The 20,380-nt window shown below is 44.8% G+C and overlaps 1 protein-coding gene across 1 annotated transcript in view; it reads right to left on the reverse strand.

Moving 5' to 3' along the window:
* LOC139276996 (cadherin-22-like) overlaps window positions 1–20,380 on the reverse strand; it is a 750,218-nt gene that overhangs the window by 282,518 nt on the left and 447,320 nt on the right. The window contains exon 6 of the mRNA XM_070894995.1: window positions 3,520–3,773. Coding sequence (XP_070751096.1) covers window positions 3,520–3,773 — 254 coding nt within the window. The remainder of the gene's footprint in view (window positions 1–3,519; window positions 3,774–20,380) is intronic.

A 20,380-nucleotide genomic window follows, 5' to 3' on the forward strand; every position in this document is an offset into this window, starting at 1 on the left:
TCACACAGGTAGGAAGATGGTTTATTTAATCTTTTCTTTGCTTATAAATGTTTATTCAGGTTGGATTTATTTGTATAATATTTGTAGAAATATAAATAAGGATTGATTGTAGAATTTAATGACTTCCCTTCCCCCTCCCCCCCCGCCCCCACCTCGTTCTGGACGCCTAATTTGTAACCTGCGCCTGATTTTTTTAATGTGTAGAACAAGTTTTTTCAGTTCTACAAAAATCTTCACTTGCTCCATTCTACTTTAGTTTGGAGTATGTTTTCACTGTGGAAACTTTGAAATCAGGCGTCAGTGGCCGGACTCGCCCCCTTTTGAAGAAAAAATTCTGTTCCAAAGTAGAACTGTTCTACCTCACTAGAACTGCAGAAAAAAAAATGTGGAGAATTGTGATTTCTAAGATAGTCCGTTCTCCACCAGTTGCTCCTAAAAATCAGGCGCATATCATGTGGAAACTTGGGCTGAATGTTTTGCTAATTGCCCTTATCGCTGTTCTCTCAGCTTTTTCCAGTGTAAAGTTGATCTTAATTATAAATAAAGTGTCCAATTGCACACATTATTCCAAAGGTTGTGTCACAAGCAAGATGTAAAGCATTCTTTCAATGTGTATTTTAAACAGCTGTGAGATACTCCCCAGTATTTAATTCATCTGGTTAATATTCAGAATATGTTAATGAATGGTTAATAATCACAATAGAATCCTTCCCTATGCTTGCTGATGGCTCTCTCCAGCCCTCAGGTGCTGTTGAAAACATTGTCCACGGTCCTGTCTGTCAGCTCACTCATTCTGTAAAGATTCTGAGGCGCGCTGCAACCTGGCCAGGTGGCCTGTGGCGATTTTATATTGTGTCTGGTTGATTGAATCTATAACTTGCTCACAGCTTAAATTAAAGTGGTTGCAAGAAGTAGAAGAGCAACAGACAATCAAGAGCCAGTAGTGAAAAGCAACAGAAAGTGGGGGCAAGTCATCAAAGGCCACAGATCAAAGCCATTCTTGTGTTACATTTCGATGTTTCAAGGGGTTTTGATAGAGTAGATAGGAAGATTGTCCGCGTGCCCGATTCTAAACACCCGAAACAAGCGCTCTACACCGAGCTAGTCACGGCAGGCGAGCCCCAGGAGGGCAGAGAAAATGCTTCAAGGACACCCTCAAAGCCTCCTTAAAAAAATGTAACATCCCCACCTTGGGAATCCACGGCCCAAGACCTCTCCAAGTGGAGGAGAAGCATTTGAGAAGGTACCGAACACTTTGAGTCTCTTCGTCAGGAGCACGCGGAAGCCAAGCTGAAACAGCGGAAGGAGCGCACGGCAAATCAAGCACCCCACCCACCCGTCTCTCCAACCACTGTCTGCCCCACCTGTGACAGAGACTGTCAGTCCCGCATTGGTCTCGTCGGTCACCTTCAAACTCATTTTAGTGTGGAAGCAAGTCATCCTCGAATCCGGAGGACTGCCAAAGGAGAAGAAGAAGGGAGAAATTGTTTTCACTGGCAGGAGGGTCGATAACCAGAGGTCACAGATCTAAAATCATTGACTAAAAGGGAAGCTGAGGAGACATGTTTGTACACAGCGAGTTGTTGTGATCTGGAATGCACTGCCTGAAAGGGTGATGGAACCAGATTCAATACTAACTTTCAAAAAGTTATTGGATATATACTTAGAAAAGGAAAAAAAATCTATGGAGTAAGAGCAGGGGAGTGGAACTAAGTGGACGCTCTTTCAGAGAGCTAGCACAGGCACCATGGGCCTAATGGCCTCCCTCTGTGCTGTTTGATTCTATACTAGCAGATTACATTACGGTTAATTTGGAGGGAGGATGACCTACATTAAGAGCTAGACAATTGACGTTCTAATAGGAACTTTGGGACCAACTACTTAGTTTAATAATGTGGGTGCGGCGATATGCAGATATGTCATAGTCCATTTCAAAGTGTAGGAGAGAAGGGAGAACATGCAGACTGAGGGGAACTGGTAGTTCGAAGAGTTGAAGTGAAAGATGTCAGTCTCTTTTGTCAAGCTTTGGCTATTCCTGAATGACGGTGGGTGAGGGCGAGGTCAAGTTCAGGGGAATTAAACAGCACTGTTTGGGGTCACACGTGTAGAGCTGCCACGTGGATGAGATGGCGGCACCAGCCGATGCCCGCTGGCACACACCTCAGCGTCGAATCACCAACTTGAGGAGATGGAGGGGGCACATTAACAAATGGGTGCGGCATGGCAAAGGTAAAGCACAGAGCAACTGAAAGCCACGTGGTGCGTTGCTCTGAATGCTTCGCACTTGGCACGATCCAAATGCAGTGACATTTTAGCCCACAGCTCTCAGCATATGGCCACTGGATGCACTACTTCTGTTGACTTCTTAATATTAATACACAAAATTTACCCACAGTAAAAATCAGCACGTCAAATATAAACACTAATGTTTCAAGAATTTACTATGCTCATTTTGTTAATCACGGCTTAATCCCTTCACTATTAAATAACTTGATCCCAGAATGAGTAAGTTTGGGAGACTGTATGCAATTCAACACTTGGTAGCACAAGAGATTATTTCCTAAACTGCTGTTAAATGGTAATGGTAATTAATTGTTAATTAGTTATGACTATTAGATTACTTCGATTATTAATGCTGATATAAATCTGTTACTGACAGCTATTAAAAGACAAATAACAGAACTGTTCACTGGGGCACAATTTAAATTAGTTACACACCAGAGGATAGCATTGTACAGGGTCTTTCATGTAGGTGATTTGTATTTTTTCCCCCTCTTATCTCCTGTTATTACTTAGCCTCAAAGGAACAGAGGTAATCATCCAGTGTTCCCAGTCTGGGCATTATTGAGCGAATACTGCTGGATACTGAACAACTGTACGTGTTGGGTGAGAACAGGGTTGTGTTTTGGCTGAGATGCCCTCTGTAGTTGAATAGCCTGGCGACAACAACACCAACTAGTTGCACTTATATAGCACCTTTAATGAAGTGAAATGTCCCAAGGCGCTTCACAGGTACGCTATCCAACAAGATTTGACAGCAAGCTACATAAAGAGATATTAGGACAGGTGACCAAAAGCTTGGTCAAAGAGATAGATTTTATAGAGCAATCTAAAGGAGCAGAGAGAGGTAGAGGGGTTTAGAGAGGGAATTCCAAAGCTTAGGGCCCAGGCCATTGAAGGCACAGCTGCCAATGGTGGAGTAATTAAAATCGGGGACACACAAGAGGCTAGAGTTGGAGGAGCGCAGATATTTCATGAAGTGCCAACCTGGATTCCGTGCTCAAGTCTCTGGACTGGGATTTGAACCCATGACCTATCTGACTCAGAGGGTTGAGTGCTACCCACTGAGCCAAGGTTGACCTAAGCAGCAAACACAGTGAATAAATGAGTATTTATTTAATGAGACATTTCCAACACACATACAGCTATAAATACACATGCACATAGATGGCACACCAGATATTTGGCTCAACTTCCACTTCCACACACAGTCGAAGCAGTCAGAATGTAGACCTGTACCTGATGGGACTGTTTATTAGGTCAGGATCCCGGGCGGTTATAGAGCCGATGATACTTCCAACGTGGGCGTCTTCTTGAACGTCTATCACATTCGTCTGTGAGCTGAACACAGGCGGCTCGTTGACATCTTTCACCGTCACCCTGACGCTGGTCCAGTCCTTGAAGGATCTGAGGTTCTCAAACTGACGGTCAACGTATTTATTCACTGCCTCCAGCAGCAGACTGTGTGTCCTCTTGGTTTCAAAGTCCAGTGGCTGAAAGAATTACAACGACTGGTTAGTTCTTTAATAAATGTTATTTTTCACATCCACTACTTTTGCCATGGTCTTACCTTCACTCACGTTACCAAACATTACACAGAGGATCTCCTGCTCAAAGCCTCCATACAATCTTTGGCAATGAATTCTGTCACATCACGCAGGATATAAAATACATTCGAAAAGACTTTTCAGATCTGATAGTGCATCTCTAATCATTGAGTCTTTCGGTAAGGAATAGCTTTTCTATGGATTGCTCTGTAAAGAGGTAGTTAAACATTGTGTGATATATTATATTAAACATTGTGTGAGATGGCCAGGGTAATTATTTGACTCTTCCATAAGTCAACACTGTTGGTTGATTTGGCTGGGAGCTGACTCATTTCATTATGCAAGCTGGTTGGTCACTAGAAGGTAGGTAATCTCTTGTCCTCATTAAGCATCCATTACACACCATAGTATTGTACCTTAGTAGCGCAAATTCAAGGGACTGATTCTGGGGAGGACGCTGCAGAGGTACCAGAACAGCAGCAGCCCGACAAAGACAATGGCCTGGATTTTGTAGTCACCGGCGAAGTGACGGCACTCACCGTGACCTTGAAGAAAGCTGCCCACAAAGATCTAGCGATCTCTTGGATTTCATCTTCCTCGACATTAATTCCATTTTGGCGCCATGTTGGGGATTTCTGGCATCCAGCAACAGTAATGTCATCATGCAGGCTAAGCAGCCAATCACACTGAAGAATTTTCACAGACAGCAAACCAGGAAGTAAAATGCACTGATTGTCCTTTTATAAAATTCTGATGGTTTTAGACAGGTTAGATGCAGGAAGAATGTTTCTGATGTTGGGGAAGTCCAGAACCAGGGGTCACAGACTAAGGATAAGAGTTAAGCCATATAGGACCGAGATGAGGAGAAACTTCTTCACTCAGAGAATTGTGAACCTGTGGAATTCTCTACCACAGAAAGTTGTTGAGGCCAATTCATTAGATATATTCAAAAGGGAGTTAGATGTGGCCCTTATGGCTAAAGGGATCAAAGGGTATGGAGAGAAATCAGGAATGGGGTACTGAAGTTGCATGATCAGCCATGATCATATTGAATGGTGGTGCAGGCTCGAAGGACCGAATGGCTTACTCCTGCACCTATTTTCTATGTTTCTATGTTTCTATGTTAATTATTTCACAGAGAGCAAAATAAAGATTGGACGTACACATGAGATTAAGGTAGAAGCTGAAATATCATTAAAAAAAACTTTAAAAATAAATCATTATTATTTTAAAAATCAATGGAATTTTTATTATAATGGATGCTCCACAAATATAAAATTAGTTTTTCAGGGCCGGAGAGGTTGTTCAGCAGTAATTATGACTTAGTACGCTGTTAAAAACCCAGTTGCAACTCTTTCAACAAGGCTCAACTTTTTCCAGATTTTTTACAGTGAGATTAGAACGTAAAAAGTAGAAGTTCTCTTCAATTCAAGTGATTTCTAAGATTTCCATCTGCGAGGACTTCAAAAGCGCACCCTATGGAGGAACAGGGAATCACTGACAGCAACTTCCGGATTTCCGTGTCGAACTGTGCATGTGCGGACGCCAGAAGTTGCTGTCAGTTTCACAGAGGTAATGATGGAAAACGCTGACAGTTTCACTGTCATTACAACCACAAAATCCTGACCATTAATGTGTGGAGCAGTGAAATCCTTAATTGATACTTAGTAAAAGTGTGAGGATTGCTCTGTCAAGGGATCGCGAGCAAGTGAGGGCTTTTGTATTAAGCCCTCAAGGCTAAAAGCCTGCAGAACTTTGCTGACATTGGCAGTCTTCAAAGAGACTCACAAACAGCCAGATCTCAAAATAGTCTTTCCTTATTAATTTCCTCATAGGCCATCATTATTTAAAAAACCCATATTAAGCCTTTCTGCTCAAGTGGAAATAAACCTAGCCTCTTGAGCCTTTTCTCATAAATATAGTTTCCCATCCCAGAGCATCACCCTAATGCATCTGCATGGGTCTTATGTCCATTCTGTAATGTGGTTGTCAAAACTGCACACAGTACTTTAACTGGGGCTTAAGCAACGTTTTATATAAATTGATCATTATTCTTATACTCTGCACGTCTAATTATGAAACTCAAAATTTAGTGGCCTTTTCTCTGCCTTTATCAGCCTGCACTTGTACTTTCAGGGAATTAGACATTTGAACCCTCACTTCACTCTGCCCATCCACATCCTTCTATTAACTGTTTACTCCCATTCCTTATTCTTGCCTCCCAAAACATGTTATCCCACGTTAAATTGCACCCGCCCTCTGCTTGTTCCGCTAACCTGTCTTATGGCTTTCTGAAGTCTTTCACGCTCTCACCATTTGCCAACCTATTACTTTTGTGTCGTCGGCAAATTCTGAAGCTGTGGAGTGTGGCAAATTGCTACTTGAACACAGAGATCCTCTGCTGTAGAGACATGATGTCATCATCATAGGTGGTCCCTCGAAACGAGGATGACTTGCTTCCACACCAAAAAAGGATGAGTTCACAGGTGTTTCAGTGAAGGACCCGAACTACATCCTCAAGGGTGGAAGATGCCTGTCCGTGGATTTTTTTAACGTGTGGTGGCCATTGCACACCAGCCACCACATGGGCTTGACAGAGCTAGGTCTTGGTCCAGTGGCAAGGATTATCCAAGACGACTGGAAACATGTATTGCAGTGTGAACTGGCTTGTGCTGCCTCTCGGCCCCTGGCCCCAAATTCATGCCTCCCCTGAGCCCCGATCACGTCCCTCTAGTCTTTTGCCATTCCTTCGCCCCGACCTCGTCGCTCTTGCTTTATCTGCCCATGCTTCAATCACCGACCTGGATTATGGTGACGTCACTCTTCGCTGCCCTCGCCCTCCTGCACCAGCTCGCACTGCTCCCTGAAGTAGTATGCCTCCATGCTGCTCCCCAGGCTGCCGCACTACCAGCAGCAGTTCGGGGCCATAAAAGACTCGATATAATGACACCGCGCAAACGTGCTGCCCGTGGATATGTAGAGGACCCATGATGGGCCCACATCTTGCCCTCCTCACATATCACGAGGATTTTCTGCACTGCCATCTCCTTGTGTTTAACTTTTTAAAAAAAATGTAGATAGCATTAGCCTGAACACCCCGTAACACCAAACACAACATTAATTATGGGGAAAAAAACAATTCTTTTGCAGCTGTATCTCCACACTCTATCGCCCTCGCACGCCACTGTAGATAGTTTGCATAAAACGGCACACTGACAGCTTATCCCCTAATAAACCAAACACATCACAAAAGAACAGGGTGGCCCCAATATAATACTGAATAGAACTGTGTTTTAAGCTGACTTCAACCAAATGCTGGAAATATTGCAGAATGTGAAAGCTATTGCATAAGAAAGAAGAAAGAAAGATTTGGATTTATACAGCGCATTTCATGACCACCGGGCGCCTCAAAGCGCTTTACAGCCAATTAAACACTTTTGGAGTGTAGTCACTGTTGTAATGTGGGAAACAAGGCAGCCAATTTGCGCACAAGCAAACTCCCACAAACAACAATGTTATAATGACCAGATAATCTGTTTTTGTTATGTTGATTGAGTGATAAATATTGGCCAGGACACCGGGGATAACTCCCCTGCTCTTCTTCAAAATAGTGCCATGGGATCTTTTGCGAACACTTGAGAGAGCAATGGGGCCTTGGTTTAACGCCTCATCTGAAAGACGGCACCTCCCACAGTGCAGCGTTAGACAACCGGAAATCCAGCCCTTAGCTTTCAATCTCTGAATTTCCATCCCTTATGCTTCTATTTCTAATTGTTCCTGCTTATTCTCTTTTTAATAAAAATTATCATAGGCAGTAGCAGCCACTGACCATATCTGATGCGCCTCATTCCAACAAGATTTTACCCTGTTCCAAAGAGTAAAAAGCTGACATTAAAAGCAATGAAAAGAGCATTAAAAAAAAAGTGCAGAGTAAGGAGACACATTGACAATGATTGGAGGATGTATCGGTTATCCTGGCTCAGTTACAACTGGCAGCTACCACTGCTACAGCACAATGGTTAGCGAGTCAGCAGGCCATACAGGAAGGGAATATTTTACAAACAGAGAACAGGAGATTGAAACAGGAATTAGAAAATGCTGGAGGAGCCTTGCAAGAGCTTACGACTCAACCAATGTAATTGGTGGACCACATGCGATGTACATTAAAAATTGATGAATTTAAGGGAATTGACGAGCTCTTGCCTCTGATGAAGGGAGGAGCTGTTTGAAACAGCGAAAGATAACATGGATGGTCCTGTAGAGAATAAAGAATTCTTTGTAGAGAAAGGGCAGAAGCTGTTGTGCTATGCTTCTCACTTCTGATCGAAGAGACCCGCAAATGATGTGGCCAAGGTGTAGTTACATATAGTAACAGTTTCATTGGAAACAGGGTAAAATCTTGTTGGAATGCAGTGGGTCAGATACAGTCAGTGGCTAATACTGTCTATGATAATGTTTTATTAAAAAGAGAATAAGCAGGAACAGTTAGAAATAGAAGCACAAGAGATGGAAATTCAGAGATTGAAAGCTAACACCTCAGTTAGCGGCCAGAGGGGGCGTTAATGGGAGCGTAAGTTACCGACCGGGGGTGCAGCATTTAATGCCCCAATCTTAAATTCATTCGAGGCTCACTGGAGTGCATTGTCAGCACAGATTTAGCTTTCTAGAAGTTCAGGTCTTTCCAGCAAAGTTGGGATCCACTGTCACCTCATTGGAACAACCTATCACACCACTGACAGATTGCTTCTCTCATCTCTACTTGACCTGCCATCTACATCAATATGGGTGCCGACTATACCGTCTCACCTTGGACCTCAGAGTCGGACCACGATGAGTCCCAACACCAGCAGCACCAGGCACACCAACAACACCACCACCAACCTACGACCAACCTGATGCAGAGCAGAGCTGCACCGCGCCGGAGGCGATACCCGCAGCATAGGATATACAAGCAGAGGATGAGCAGCAGTGCTGAAGGAGGCTCAGGCTATCGCACCAAGTCGTTGCAGACATTTGCAGCTGCTGGAGCAAGACAAGCAGCCCAGAGGAGTGGGTGGCCATACCCTCAACTTCTTTGCCTCAGACTCCTTCTTGGGATCTGCAACAGATTATTGCGGAACCTTGTAGTCGGCCACCCACAGATGCATCACATAGGTCACCGATGCCATGTTTGACAAGTCAGCCAATTATATCAACTTTGCCACTAATAAAGCCAGTGTTAGTGAGTGGGTGCTTGGCTTTACGGCTCTGGCTGACTTCCCATGGGTGCACAGTGTTATTGACTGCACACATGTGGCCATCAGGGCACCACGTTGTCACCCAGGAGTCTTTGTCAACCGCAAGAACATAGAAACATAAGAACATAAGAAATAGGAGCACGGGTAGGCCATTTGGCCCCTCGAGCCTGCTCTGCCATTCAATAAGATCATGGCTGATCTGACCTTGGCCGCAACTCCACTTCCCTGCCCGCTCCACATAACCCTTCACTCCCTTATCATTCAAAAATTTGATCATCACCGCCTTCAATATATTCAATGACCCAGCCTCCACAGCTCTCTGGGGCAGAGAATTCCACAGATTTACAACCCTCAGAGAAAAGAAATTCCTCCTCATCTGTTTTAAATGGGCGACCCCTTATTCTGAAACTGTGCCCCCTAGTTCTAGATTCCCCGTGAGTGGAAACATCCTCTCTGCGTCTACCCGTTGAGCCCCAAGGTGCAGCTTGTCTCCAAACATCGGAAGATCATCAAGCATGTGTGCGCCAGATTCCCTGGTAGCTGCCATGACTCTTTCACCAGTCCACCTTCCTCAGCTCTTCGCTCCTCCGGACAGACTTTTTGATTGGCTGGTTGGAGACAAGGGCTATCCACTGAAGATGTGGTTCCTGAGAAGGTCAGGTACTGAGGCCACGGTGAGTTATAATGAAAGTCACATTTCCACCAGATGAATAAAGAGCAGACAATAGGCATGCTGAAGATGCACTTCGGATGCTTTGACAGATCTGGAGGATCCCTTCATTACACACCAGCCAGGGTCTCCAGAAATGTCATGGTCTGCTGTGCCCTGCACAACATAGCACAGCAGGGAGGATTAGTGCCGCATGAGGAGATAGGCACTGAGCACACAGCCTCTTCGGAGGAGGAGGAGCAGGAGCAGGAGCTCCGTCAGCTGGAAGACGAGGATGAGGAGGAGCAGGAGGAAGCTGCGGTCCAGATCCCACTAGCCTGACCACATTGCTGCCCTGTAGGCCAGGGATGGCCTCAAGGTCAGATTTACTTAACTTTACGCACTACACCCATATGGCTGCCACATGCTGTGCCAGGCTCCCAGCACCCCACAGCAATACCATAAAGCATCCCTACATGACCAGGCCATTGCTTTCACACTGACCACTACTGCCAGAGTTAACGCTACGTCTCACCATTCACTCCAATCCGCTAATCAACTTCCAAAATTGCAGACAGAATTGGTCATGACTGGAAAGTGGGGAAAATAAGAATTTTTATTTATGACATCACATTAATAGAAACTTCACACAAATAGCTATTAAAACACCCAAGTATTCATCCTTGTGCAGCTACAGGTGTGTCATTTTTCTCTTATGCGAGCTTCTACGAGTAGCTATCTCTGCGCTTCAGCAGAGGTAGAGGCAGCCAGTTCACTTCCCTGCTGCGACTGAATAGGCACTTTTGGCGGACATCCTCTGGGTTTTGGAGCCTGTGACAAAGTCTACTGCTCCCGAAACTGCAGGGGCAGACTCGGCCATCGCGATCCCAGGATGCATGTAAGGCTCTGATTGAGGGGGAGGCAATGGGGGTGCAGTGTGGCTTTGCACTCACCTTTCCTGATCCAATGAGATCATTGAAGCATTTCTGGCACTGCACCCAGGTCCTCCTCACAACATCCCTGCTGTTGACTTCCTCTGCTATTTGGAGCCAGGCTCCTTTGGCCTGCTGGGGAGGTCCCTTCCACCCATCCGAAGGGAGCATATGGATGGAGTCATTGGAGAACCTGGGTGCAGCCTTCTGCCTCTGTGCAGTCATATTTGCAAGTCCTTGGAACACACTAATGCTGCCTGCACAATCCTAGGTGAACCTTCAAATGCAATGTGGCCGTGGCTCCTTTTAATATCCTGGCTGAAAACGCATCATCAATGACATCATCAGACCCGCATCATTTAATAGGGCTGGGTAACCCGCAGGATTGCTTTAATCGGCAACATGATCAGAAAGGCAACCTCAGGAACGGAATGGAATGGGCAGTGGGGTCGCGACCCGCCACAGCAACCGCCTGCACCTGACCTGCCCAGGTACAGAAAATTCTGGCCAATATGTCTGACCAAGTGATCAAATAATGAACACTGGGTTTCTGTGAATGGCCACTACAGGCAGCTGTGCTATTTAAACTATAATGATATTCTTTGTGTGTACGACTTGGGATTGTTACATGAAATTTGGCACGTTTGAGTTCATCAACCCTCAACAAGGAATTAATACTTGAAGTTGGTTGAGAACAATTAAAGTTTGAAATATTGAGTGTGGTTAAGGTACCTGAAGTCATTACGAGAGCATGAATGCAGTTGTTAAAAATTATTGTATGTTCATATTAATTTAAGATTGTGCCTCCAAGAAAATCTAAGGATGCTATGTGCTTTCATTAAAAAGCGTATGGTTGTACAGTATACATTTTTGGGTTGAAGATGTGTGGTACAGATTTATTTTGAAAGTAATAAAGCATGATGTGTAGGCTAGTTCATTAACAAAATGTGCACTAAGAACTAATAGAATGGTTAAAACTATGGCCGCGATTTTCCCTACCTCGGCGGGTCCGGGGCAGCCATCGTCGGTGGTGGATCCCGGCCCTGCTTCTATCTCCATCCCAGCCTCCGACATGACTTTCGCCTTGTTGGACTTGTTAAGCCCGCCCAGCGCGTCTGCCAACCAATTGAAGGAAGCGGGTCGGATGATGGCAATTGATGACGCGTCCTCAGACGGTTTCCTTAAAGCAGGGGTGGGCAATTATTTGGGCTGGAGGGCCACTTAACAAGTTTTGGTGAGCTGTTGTGGGCTGCTCATCCATGCTCCCCCCCCAAGCGCATGGCTACACGATTGGGCAACAATCGTGCGATCCCACACAGGCCGCTCCCCAGCTCCTGCCGCTGAAAGAGATACTGCACATACACAGCTGCATCGTGACCAGCCACGCAGCAAATTTAAAGGGACCGTGCGCAAAAAAAAAAATTTAGAAGGAACATTACATACACATAAAATTTGCATAGACATAAATCAGATAATAGTCAGATGCTATCTTACATGCACAACATGTATTCGATACTGCTTAGAAATGAATCAAAGATAAAAGTTGAAAATGTTGTGGTATCTTCTGGTCTCTGTAAATCAGTGCTGCAAAATAGAACTGTGCGCTCTTCAGAGTCTGTGTCAGCATCAATTCCCCACCTCAGGTCATCCTTATGCCTCTCTGCAAAGATTACTAATGCCGTCCCAATTGGTGTCAGATGGGAACGGCCCTGCCGTCGTACTCTGGATACCGGGAGAGGAAAGATTTAGCTGTGGTCACTTTCTTCGGTAAAAGAGTTGTGGAGATGAGCAGCCATGACTCCATTCTGAAATGGACAGGGCATTATGGGTACGGATGTCCGTCATTGTGAGATCAGAATCACGGAACGGATCTTTTAAGATTGGGCCAGGGAGAATCGCTTTTGCGAAGTATTAATTTGAATGAAGTATTACTTCGAGCTTTTTTTGGCTGCAGTTCGGGTCGGTCTCTGGCCCATGAGAAGGGTAAGTGGATAGACGAATGTGCAACTCGAGCTCCGGCTTGCATTCTATTTCTGTCCCATCCAGGGGGCCGGATAGAATGCCTTGGCAGGCTGGATATGGCTCGCGGGCCGTATTTTTCCCACCACTGCCTTAAAGGGAGCAGGTGCAAATTAATTTTGACAGTTGTGCTGTCAGTGTCCTACAGGATTGAGGTGCTCCAAACACTGACAATCAATGGACAGAGGTGTAAGGCTTCACCCAGGCTCTCCCATGATTCCCTCCATATGGTTATGCACTCAGGGAGGTTCTCTTTCCTTCCAATGGGCGGAATAGACTCCCAGGAGACCAACACAGCACAGGAGGGCAGAAGCAAGGATATGGTCGGGAGAAGCAGGCTGCAGTGGCACAAACCTTTCAATACTCTCAGTAGATCACAAAACGTTATTGCAAAGCCACACTCAACCTCATCCTGCTATACCACTCATCACATCCTCATCACTCTGCCTTCCCTACTCTACTCCTGCACATCCTTACTCATACCAACTTAATCCCCCTCTCTATCTATATTATCACTTCCCCATCTCACTAGCCACCCCCCACATTCACCCTCATACTAGTCCAATCATACCAATTAACAACACACAAGGGTAGGCACTTGTGTGTTTTATCCAATGTTCATGTAAAGTTTCTGTTAATGTGCTGTCAAACTTTGGAATCGTTATGTTCAATACTTTGCCTTCTTGGACAGATTTATATGCACCTTTGGAAGTGGTTTAGTGAGTTGCATTGAGTGGTGAGACATAACGGTACCCCCCACAATGGTGATGCATGTGAAAGAGATGGCTTGGGCATTGTACGGATGCTTTATTGTGCTGGTGTGGGATGGTGCCGACCTGATGTATCCAGGGTGTACAGCATCGTGAAGTAAATGTGACCATGGTGAGGCCATCCCTGGCGTACCAGGCAGCAATGTGCTCAGGTGCTGATGCCCTGTGTCTTGTGCAGCATCAGGTGATTGCGGAAACATTTGGTGGTGTTGTTTGTGCTGCTGGTGTTCCTGGTGATGCTGGTGTTGGGACTAATTGTGGTGTGCTTCTGAGGACCAAGGTGAGAGAGTTTCAAGGGCACCTATGCTGATGAAAAAAATGACAGGTGAAGTAGAGATGACAGCATGAATTTTTCAATGATGAGAGAGGTAATGAGGTCAGACTGGATGAAGACAAGTGTAAAGACTTTCAGCATTCTGAATCTGTATTGGAAATCCAACCTAGAGAAGCTAGTGGCTCAGATAACATTTCTCAATCAGCTGGGAGCTTTGATATGACATTTGAAGCTGTCAATTCATCAGCTGCAACAATGGCCACTGACCTCCCGCCTCAGCTTCACAGATGAGGTCTAGGCACAGTTTCTACCCGCTGCTGCCTGTCAAGTCTGCCCAGCGCTGGCAGACCTGACATTGGGAAAGTCCAGTGTGCACATTGGGACAGCCGCTGTCAATCATTATAAATTTAACAGCTGACCTGCCACCCATCCCGTCCGCTGAGTGCCGGCAATATTTCAGCCTATGTGTCAGCTGTGGCTCAGTCGGTAAGGAAGGAGATACCAGAGTAGCCAAATACTTCCCTTACTAATGGCAATTGGTGCTTCAGGCTGGGTTGATATTTCTTTGACAGAATGATGCACCTAAAACCTTACATTTTTCCCACAGCAACATGAAGGCGAATAAATTAACATTCATCAATTGTGGTACTTGTTTGAACTGTGGGCTCATGCTAAAGGACAAAGGCAATGTCCCAAAGTTAACAAAACTAAATTGGGCCACGATGAATCAATTAAATATCCGAGAGAAGGATAATAGGCTGATGATAATTTGCGATTTGGGAATTTTCAAACTCTGTTAAATGTTCATTTTTTTTCTATCTTTGCCTTCCGATTTATATAATTGTATGTATGTAAAATGTAATCATGCACTGATAAGAGAAATGGTACACGATTTTACTGAGAGTAATTTTGGACGAGAATCAGGTGAATAGACATTAAAGAATGTGGGCAAATGATAAATCAATGTGCAAGTAATTAAAGGGATTGTTTCAAGGAATAGATAAACAGGGGCTGTTATATCAGAATAACAAACACTGTTAAGAAAAGCTAATCTCAAAGGCAATTATATATGGAGGTTTTTTCAATACTTAAATTAGATTCAAAAAGGGGTTAAATGATCTAAACAATTGGAATTCAAATTTTATATTAAAAGAATAAATTAAAATCTGGAAATCAGATGAGAATATGGGTTGGTGTAAGGTGAGATGATTTGGATTGATGTTTTATGCTAGGAAGCCTTGCAAGGAAAGTAATGTTGTTTTACGTTTGTTGCTATGATAATGTCAATACTATTGCTACCTGCTGATGATAAACTGATAAGAGTATTTAAAGTGGAATCAATATGCTTGTTGGAAGATGATATGCACAAAGAATTTGTGAACTATCTGAAGATATTAGTGAGGGGAAAAGATTGCAGCAGCCACATCATGCACAGCTGCAGGATGAGTGGTACCTGCCGATGTGACTGTGATGTCCTGTGGAGTTCATTGTCAGAAAATACTTTCATCCTGGATGAAGAATTTCCTAACTGCACTACACTTGATCAATGGAACTGAAAGAGAATTAATGGGCCAGAATATGCAGTGAGTATGCCGTCATACTGCCTTTGAAATAGACTGTAACTTGAAGATTTAATGTGGGACGTGTTTATTTGTACTGAGAAAATGGCCGCCATGCTCCACCCTTTGTCTATGATTGGTCTCTTTGGAGGATAAACTACACGTTGAAGTTTCACAGGAATCACAGGTTCACAGGAACCACCCATCCCAAGGTCTCACTGACTTTGCAAATTGTAACTCAATCCACTTTGACTTTCTGAAGTGACAGAGGACAGAGCTCCCCAGAAGACAGCAAGGGCCAGCCAAAGTGTCTTATCCCAGTCCAAGTACATCCCTCCCCCAGCCAAAGTGCCTCCCCCAGTCGAAGTGCCTTATCTCAGCACAAGTGCATCTCTCCCCCAGCCAAAGTCCCCCCTTACACCAGCACAAGTGCATGATATTACCGCCCCTCCCCCACACCCCATCCCAAGCCCCACCATAGATGCGGTATTGTGTACAGATTGTTAACAGGTTTATTGGGTATGAAGTGAATAGTGACAGTCGTGGCTTCTGGATTTCATCCACTCTAATAATGTCCCTTGTAGCGGGTTGGAAGAATGTGATTCGTCTTCTCCGAGTTCTCTCTCTCTCCCCTCCAATCCCCTCCACCCATGTCTCTCTACCTCCCCCATCTCTCTCTCCCCCAGCCTCTTTCTCTCCCAGTCTCTCTCTCTCTCTCCCAATCTCTCTCATTCTCCCCTCAGCCTCTCTCACTCTCCCCTCAGCCTCTCTCACTCTCCCCCAGTCTGTCTCTCGCTCTCCCCCAGTCTCTTTCTCTCTCACAGTCTCTCTCTCTCCCCCCACTCCCTCTCTCCCTCTCCCTCTCCCTTCCCCAGTTTCTCTCTCCCTCTCTTTCCCCACTCTCTCTCTTCCTCTCACTTCTCCAGTCTCTCTCTCCCTCTCCCTCCCCCAGTCTTTCTCTCTCTTCCACCCCCCTCTCAGCCGCCCGCCGCCGCTCTCGGCCCCCCGCCAGTCCTCTCCGTCACCACTGTTCTCGGCCGTGTGGAATGAGAGCAACTCCGCGCTTCCAGTCCGGGCGGGAGGCATGGGGAGGTGGAGTTTTCCAGACGCATGTGCAGAAAAAACAGTACAGTTATATCGTTTAATGTGTTAATTCCAGAACTTGCGTTGTACGCCGAAGAAAAAACAATTGCTAGTGCTCAGCAATTGCGTACGGAAATTGCACGGCTGACGCAAACAGGCACAGGGCCTGTTTTCATCAGCGTAAGGCTATACCGCTGGCATGTTTTAATAATTTTCATCTCAGAAATTGTATTGTATCAAATTAATTTTTCTTGATTCTGCAAAGATTGGAGTTTTAATGATGCTGATAATTATCAGCAAAATTATTTTTTTAGTAACAGAACTAAGATGCAGTGAAGTTAGTGGAAGGAAGCTAAGTAGGAATTAAATTCCAATCCTGTAAAGTAATTGTAATTAAATCTGATTATGGGATTCAATTCTGAAATGTAAAATTTAATTCTGTTTACTGATTGGAGGACTGTGTGATCCCAGGTACATGTCCGCATAGACTGCACCCCCGGGATCCATGTATCACTACACTGCCCTCTGGTATGCAGCGTCAAACAGCAAGTTTATGAAGGAGGACTCCTATCATTCTTCTCACAGGTCTGCAGAATACTCCACAATACAACATAGTCACATCGGCAGGTACCACACAACCTGAAGCTGAGCATGAAGTGGCTGCTGCAATCTTTTCTCCTCACTAATATCTTCAGATAGTTCACAAATTCCTTATGTCTCACTATTCACTGATAAGCACTAAGCCACTTCCAAAGGTTCACACAAATCTGTCCAAGAAAGCAAAATGTTGAAAATAAAGATTTAAAATTTGACAACATATTAACAGCAACTTTACGTGAACATTGGCGAACACACCCAAGTGTGTTGTTAGTTGATACGCTTGCACTAGGATGAGGGTGATTATGAGAGGTGGCTAGTGAGATGGGGATGTGACAATGTAAATATAGAGAGAGGGATGAGTGGAGGTGCCAGGTAAGTTGGTGTAAGAATGTGCAGGAGTAAGGTAGGGAAGGGGATGTGATGATGACACAGCAGGATGAGGTTGAATGTAGCTTTGCAGTAAATTTTCATGATCAACTGAGATCATTGAAAGGTTTGTGCCACTGCAGCCAGCTCCTCCTGACCATATCCCTGCTTGTGTCCTCCTGTGCAATGTGCAACCAGGCTACGTTGGTATCCTGGGGAGGGCTCTTCTGCCCATTGGAAAGGAAGAAAACCTCCCTACATGCTGTGACTCCCTCCATAAGCATCTGGAGGGTGTCACGGGAGAGCCTGGTTGCTGCCAGCACCTCTGTGTACCTCTGTCAATGTTTGCAGCACCTCTATGCTGTAGAACACTGTCAGCACAACTGTCAAAAACAATTGCGCATGGTCCCTTTAAGGAAAGCGGCTGATATCACGTCAGCAAATGACGTCATTGGACCCACTTCCTTTTAATTGGATAGGAACTGCGCTGGGTGGGCTTAACAAGCCCAATCAGGGGAAGATCATGTGGGAGACCTGGATGGCGATAATTGTGGGGACGGACCCCACCACCGACCTCGCCCGCCTTGCTCCCTCCTCGGTAGGCGAAATGGCGGCCATTGTGTGTGTCTGGATGTGGCAAAACACGATAAACAGATATATTGCATCCATATTTGGTTTGTCAGGTTTGAATTTTCTTACAATAGTATATTACTGCACATTAAAAAAGCGAGGTTTAAAACAGTAAGTAGTTAAGATGTTAATGAGGTAATCTTGATGCTATTTCCTCATTTAGTGTAAATAAGAAGCAAGTTGGCAACCCTTCTCTGCGGCTCTCACACATATTGTGTTGGGAATTTTTATTAAAATCTCTTTCTGACTATGAACAGCCAGGAAATAAATTGAATTGTCAGACAGCTAAAAGGCAATCCGACTTTTGGGACTTCCCCTACGGAGAGTTGAGAGTGAGGCCCAGGCCATTTTAACTCCCAGGCCTCATTTAAATATGTCTGCACTGTCTCCAGCCCGAAACCGATGGGAAATGCATCAGAGCCGGCCGGGAGAAGCAGGAAATCGGATGGGAGGCCAACGCTAGTGCTGACCGAAGGGAGAGGGCCCCAGCAGGAGATTAGTGCTGGGAAGGAGGATCTCCAAAGAACTGTCAGTGGTGGGAGGGAGAGGGGAAGCTGGGCTTGGGGAGATCCAGAAGGAAACCTCATGAAAAAATTGTAAAACTCACCTCGGTCTCTTCTAGCTACTCTGCTGCGTTCTGCCAGGTTTTGCTTTGCGGGCTGTAATGTATTTGCTTCATGGGCTCTTTACTTAAGAATTTATAGCAACACATTGCTATTAATAACTAGTTGGTTTATTAACAAAGGTTTAACAATCACACTACACATTACCAGTTCATCCACTAGGCTCACAATTGCATACCTCATCGTGGGTGACCTAGACCCAACTGATTAGGGTTTTATTGAATCTTGTGAGCATCACGTGATTGGCTAATCCACTCATAAGGCAACAGCTCTACAAACCTGGGAGCATTCTCACAGGGGCATGCATTACAGCAGTCCTCCCACGATTTCAAAGAAAAATCGCATTGTGGTGCCAACGATATCATCGGGCTACGGCCAGGGCATATTAAGTAGGCCCCCCCACCCCCTGTTTAGAGCGGGTGTCCATCCCATGGCTGAAATGTTCCTGCTTAAAATGGCCATGGGAAGGATCTCATTGGGAACGCAACTCTCCGACTGCCATTTTAATTCTCCGCCCGACCTGTTCACGTGGGGCGCACGGGGTTAAAATCAGAGCTATCGGGCTAGACTTTCCTCAGAGTCCCTCAACGCCCGATTGCCCGCTCAGAAAAAACGCTAACGTTTGGTGAGTAACGCTGGTGAGAATTTCCACTTTTATGTTTAAACTAATTAAAACTAATCTCCCGGCGAGAAAATGGGCATTGTACCTTTATATTGTCGACGGTTTTCTCAGCGGTTAAGGGGGAACAAAGTAAAATGGGCATTTTTAAAAGATTTAGTCCGAGGCTGCGGTTGGGCCGAGGAAGGGTGAAAACTTTAAAACAAAATTTCGATTAAAAAAAAGAAAAACGTATAAAGCATTCCCAAGACTCTTTTACGCCTAATGGCCGTTTTAAACTTTTAAAAAAAGAACCTTTAACTTACCTTTCTTTGCCGAGTACTCACCTACTTCCCTGTTTAAGCAGCTTTCACAGAGCGGTTACCTCGGCGATCTGGACAGGCTTCCGTTGAGGCCAAACTTACGCCCTGGCGATTTTCTCAGCGGTGCACATCGGCAGTTTGGTCCCAGCGGGCGTTTTCAGATTTGGGCTATACCATTGAAAAACTAAGGGGGAAACTTTCGCCGGGTGGAAAAACAGCTGTACTGCCGAGAAAATTGCTGAGAACCCGCCAAAAATGATAGGAAAGTCTAGCCCATTGTTTTTTTCCCTCCCTGCTTCAAACCATGCCGTCTTATAAATATTCTTAGCCTTTATTACTATATATCAATTTATTTAAATATGCTGTTTATCATAATCTCACTTATGTTTCATGGAGCTCTATCACTTTTAGCTCCATGCAATTTAGTTGGAGTCGCAGCATTTTCAATTCACTGACAGAAGCTATTCTGACATACTTGCTTTAGTTCGATACAACCACCTGGTCTGCATAGAGTGCTCCTAAATGCAGTGCTTCTAAATAGAGTGCTAGAGTTGATAATTTGGAGAGAGTGGGAGTCTCTGGTAAGTACTGGATGAGTATTAGCTGTATTAACCGTAAAATGTGGAATTTAGTTGAACATTTTGAATTGAACCAAAAACTTTAACAGCTGTAATTAACAGAAACTGCTTGCCAGTGTCAGTTAACTGTCAGTCAGCTGTAAGTGTTTGGCTTGAATAGGTGCTAATTACTGTGAGCAGGGAGCTGAGTCAACATTTTTTACATGAGTGTGGCTCCAGGTGTACAGAATGATCCGAAAATGGAGTGCTTCTAAAGAGAGTTGTAAAATTGTGAATTTGAAGAGAGTGGGAATTCAGAGCAGAGGGGAAAGG

This window comes from Pristiophorus japonicus, chromosome 12, assembly GCF_044704955.1.
Source record: "Pristiophorus japonicus isolate sPriJap1 chromosome 12, sPriJap1.hap1, whole genome shotgun sequence".
Taxonomy (NCBI): domain Eukaryota; kingdom Metazoa; phylum Chordata; class Chondrichthyes; family Pristiophoridae; genus Pristiophorus; species Pristiophorus japonicus.